Source organism: Ascidiella aspersa, chromosome 7, assembly GCF_963924565.1.
Source record: "Ascidiella aspersa chromosome 7, kaAscAspe10.2, whole genome shotgun sequence".
NCBI classification, from domain to species: Eukaryota; Metazoa; Chordata; class Ascidiacea; order Phlebobranchia; family Ascidiidae; genus Ascidiella; species Ascidiella aspersa.
Window position 1 is genome coordinate 17,165,884 of NC_139453.1, and position 4,823 is coordinate 17,170,706.

The 4,823-nt window shown below is 39.4% G+C and overlaps 1 protein-coding gene across 1 annotated transcript; it reads left to right on the plus strand.

Moving 5' to 3' along the window:
• Positions 1–2,874: 2,874 nt before the first annotated feature.
• LOC146138091 (uncharacterized) lies at positions 2,875–4,538 on the plus strand. The gene is made up of 2 exons (XM_083394515.1): positions 2,875–4,028; positions 4,499–4,538. Exons 1-2 carry the CDS (start codon positions 2,875–2,877, stop codon positions 4,536–4,538), a joined length of 1,194 nt encoding a protein of 397 aa, XP_083250641.1.
• The last annotated feature ends 285 nt before the right edge of the window (positions 4,539–4,823 follow it).

Genomic DNA, 4,823 nt, shown 5'->3' on the forward strand with positions numbered 1-4,823 from the left:
CCACAAATTATGGAGTGCAATCAAGGGAGCGGGGGCCATCGTTGTAAACCACAGCAAGACAGCATTAAAAGTGTCCTGGTATACAAACTTAAGCAGATGATTATAATGGACTGAAAAGTTCCTTAGAACACTTTTAGTTAAAATTAAGGCAGTAGTTCTAAACTGTAAAGGTTATAGAATTAGTTCGCAATTCAGTCATACGATATTACAGTACTGCCTGCCGCTGCCAGTCGTACACAGGTTTGTTTATTGACACCCTGTCAGTGTCACCAAATCACTGACACCTACTGATCTCTATGAAACCAGAACAGCGCAACTAGCGGCACGCGTGAGCAATTTTCGAAGCCAATTAGAAAGCGCTCCCGCCATCTTGGGGAGGGCCAAAATTGCGCAAAATTTGCATTACGGATTATGGGAGAAGTAGCAACAAATGTCTTTGTGGCAACATTTTATCATTATTTTGCCGAATTTTAAAGGATTAATGAAGTATTTGTATGCTTGGTACTATATACAATCACTAATTAAGCAGAATAAGTTGATCTTCGGCCTTGGTGATGAAAATATAGCCTATTTTTGTTTTTTTTGCTTTATATTACGGCAACAACGCAACATTAAGTTAGTTCAAATGAAGTTATATATATATATACAATCTTTGGAATGGCTTTTTTGGTCAGTCTAGTTAGCGTATTTAATTTGTACATTTTATTGTGCTGGTTGGTAACGCTGTTCTGTCAACAACGTTTCTAAGCTTTTATCTTAATGTAAAGCAGTGTTTCCCAACCTTTTTGATACTAATGCCCCCTTGGGCTCAATATTATTTCATATCGCCCCCCTCATATTGCTTTAGAGTAAAGTATTTTAATAATCGTTGCCTAACATCATATTGTCTTCACTTTCGTTTCGATAAGCTGTCAGTCTTATTTTAGGTTGTCTAACATACATTCACACTAGGAATTTATGGATACATTAATACACCAGGTTATGTCATTACCAGGAAAAACTCAACTTTCTGTACCAATACTTTAAATCAGGGGTCGGAAACCTTTTTTTGTCACGGGAACCAATCAAACTCTGAAAGGTATCGGTGGGCCGCACAAAATGTTAACTAAGAATTGCGTTATTGGAATGTTAGAACAACTGTGAATTAGGCGGACCTCGGATTTTTTTCATTCATGCTATATGAAAAGTGTTATAAAACTAGTTTGAGGAAACGTGATAATCTTAGTGTTTATAGATAGTGTAATTTAGTGTTTGTTAAGCTCTTTAAGTCCAGGTGAGCGAAGCGAGCGCGATTTTTTTGGTGTATACAAACATTTCTTTTAAGTTTCGTGCTAGTATTCACTACATTGCCGAAAAAATAATAAAATGTTAAAAAATATATGTGTCATATTTTTGAATACCTTTTCCGTTTGTCCACAACGGTAAAAAAGCGCTAATATATTCCAAAGACAGCATCAAAACGTAAACAAACTGGACGTAGTAAGATCATTCGCGCGAAGCGCGAAAAATTTTTGCCCGTACTCAGTTAAAATAGTCAAAAAGTATTTAAAATGGACTCGTGTCTAGTTGTCAAATAGGTGGCGGGCCGTAAGGTGGCGACCCCCGCTTGAAATATACAAACATTTTGCCGCGTATAAAACTGTGAACGCAACAACAACAAACAACTTTACATAAGAAAGTCAATTATTACGTAACAACGGTCGGAAAACTACTACAAGTTCGCAGTACGAAAATTGCCATTTAAGGTTAAAAGTTACCTACAGTCCTGTTTGTTACTATTGTTATGTGAACTTTTTATAAAATTTAGCCTATAAGTACTTTTATGTAACGCCCCCTTATGTGCATTCAGCGCCCCCCAAATTAGAAACAGACCCAAAACGCCCCCTGTAACTCGCCAACGCCCACAAGGGGGCGGTACCGCCCACGTTGGGAACCTCTGATGTAAGAAACAGCAGCGATTTCGGCTATCCCTGGACAATGGGACTTGAATGAACCTAGTAACATATCCATGATTGACAACAAGTTGCAGACTTGTACCAAATTTCTCTTAAAACTTGATACAGTTAAAGAAATTTATTCACATATTAAAGATGCTGGCTTGTCCCCACCAGTCAAACAGCAAATCAAGTTGGAACAGATCTTGCAAGTTTTACCAAACCAAATCCCTTGGGACAAACTTTACCAAATTAACTACGACTGTACCGTGGAAAACAAACTTAGAAGTTTTTAGATAAAATTAAACCTTAGGGCCATCGTCACCAATGACGCCCTGTGCTCATTTGGAATTAAAGACTCAGATAAATGTGTTTTCTGCTGCGATGCATTAGAAACTGTAGCGCACGTGTTTTATTTTTGTACCAAAGTAGTAACTTTCTGGGAAGAAGTAACTGCCTGGATCTCGGCGAAATTTCTGATTGATTTACGCCCTAACCCTGTTCATATGTTGTTTGGTATTGTGGCAGATCAATCTGAAACCCTTTTGAATTGTTTGTTGTTGTGTGCGCGTTTCGTAATTTACCGCTGTAAGTACGCCGAATCCGTGCCGAATTTCAATATGTTCCTAAATATGGTTAAATCTGTTCAGAAATCGGAACATCTTATCGCCATTCGGAATTATAAAACTAACGACTTTCTTTGCAAGTGGCAAGGGCTATTTTAACGCTCACTTCATGTTACTCCGAATCCCCAACTGTATTTTAATGCCTTCCTGCTAATTCGTCGCTTTCTGACATGTGTTTTATCTCGCCTCTTTTTTTTCTTTCGCACTCGCTTTATTGTGTCGCTATATAATAATAAAACTTGTAAGTTAAAAAAAAAGAAAAAAAAAAAGAAACAGCAGCATCATTCTGGCGCTCGTGGAGTGCGGAGCGAAAAATGGCAAGCAGAGCAAGTTACGCTCAGGCAGTGAATAAAAATGCGGCCAGCTTTAAGAGGCCGAATTGCTTAAGTATGAGGACAGTTAATTTATTGAAAAGAGACGAAATTCTGAATCTTATAAAAAGTATGGACTATCCGCTGAAGAAATTAGTTGGGATTGCAGAAATGCGAGGCCAAAACGTCGACATAACTTGCACCAATAGACAAAATGTTTTGGAACTTTACACAAAGCTATGCGCAGCAGAATCAGTAAAATGTGTTAAACTATACGAAAATGACAAGATTAACATCGCAGTTGGCTGGGTGCCTATCCCTTTCCCCAGTGAACTCATAGCAGAGGAAATATCGGCAAAATATGGAAAAGTTGAAAAGGTGACACACAGGAAGGACAAGATTGGGTTGCTAACCGGAATGAGAATCTTGACAATGAATTCAACGGACGTGGAAGAAAGCCCTTTACCAAGTTATATTAGGATGGCGGACTGTGAATTTTACGTAACATATCATGGACAAGTGTTCACTTGCAAGTATTGTGACGAGAAAGGTCACAAACAAGCAAACTGTCCCAAACGTCAAAAAGATTTTCCTCGGCTAGTAAAAAGACAAGAAGAGCACAAGCAAGCCAAAGCACACGGAGAGACAAACGATAACGCAGTTGCCATCCAATCTAGCGCTGGCGTCAACAACCCTGATAACAATTCACACTCTACAACAGCCGTAAGCAGCATTCTAAACGATGCTGATAAGAACTCCCCGGACTTCAACTCTGAAAACAACGCCAACATCAAGTCAAGCACACCGAAGTTTACCAACAACTGGTCAAGGAAAAGGCTGCAACGAAGCCCATACGAGCTTCCAAACAGCAAATCTATTAGCCTATGTGCGACCAGAATTTCGCTGACATGCCCTGGCTGCCAAGCTGAAACTGTGGTTTCGGCTCAGTCGAAAACTTTCGTTTGCTGGAGTTGTTCCAACAAGTATTCCGTAGCAATGAAGTGCTGCACGGACGAGTTATTTCTGGTCGAAGAGGGTAAAGAAACATGTCAATGTCCTTCATTCGAAGGGACATTGAGACGTATGCCGTGCTGCGATGAGGTCCAGCCAGAATACAAGACGAAGGAAGATGTGCTTGAGTGCATACAGTGCGAAAGGTACTCTGTTGTTTGTAATTGTTTTACTGTTAACTCGCTACCTAAGGTTACGATGTGTAAAGCGTGTAGTAATACCCATTGCAAGTATAAGATAGTCAACTGTAGTTGCGGGAAAAAGCATTCCTGTCTTATGGGTCCCAATAAAGCGTTTAGATGTGATTGTGTCATGGAGTACGAGTGGGACATTGATATTGGTGTCGAACGCGTTTAAATACTATTTTTATGTCTTTAAATATTATTTCACACAACGTTCGAGGTTTAAACATTGCTATGAAAAGAAAATCGATTTTTAATTTTTTACGTCGTAAAAAGTGTCACGTTGCCCTTTTGCAGGAAACCCATGGTAGTGCTAAGCACGAAAAGTTATGGGGTATGGAATGAGGAGGAGGAGCTTTTTGGGGCGCACGGCACCTCAAGCAGTGGAGGGGTGGCAATACTAATCGACAAAAACTTATCCTATTCCGTCTCAGGCACACGGGAAGACCAAGAAGGTCGATACTTAATGGTTGAAATGACAATAAATGCAACCCCAATAGTAATTGTTAATGTTTACGCGCCGAATAAGGACGATCCAGAATTTTTCATCAATTTATTCGCCGTACTTGACAGCTTTTCCGATGCCCCGATAATCATGGGAGGGGACTTTAATCTAGTTTTGGACAATGTCCTAGATCAAAATGGAAGTAAAAAACATCGTAACCGAAAAGCAAGAGAAAGTCTTTTGCAATATATGACACATTACAAACTAACAGATATTTTTCGCCACAAATTTCCAACCGTTAAAAAGTTCTCAAG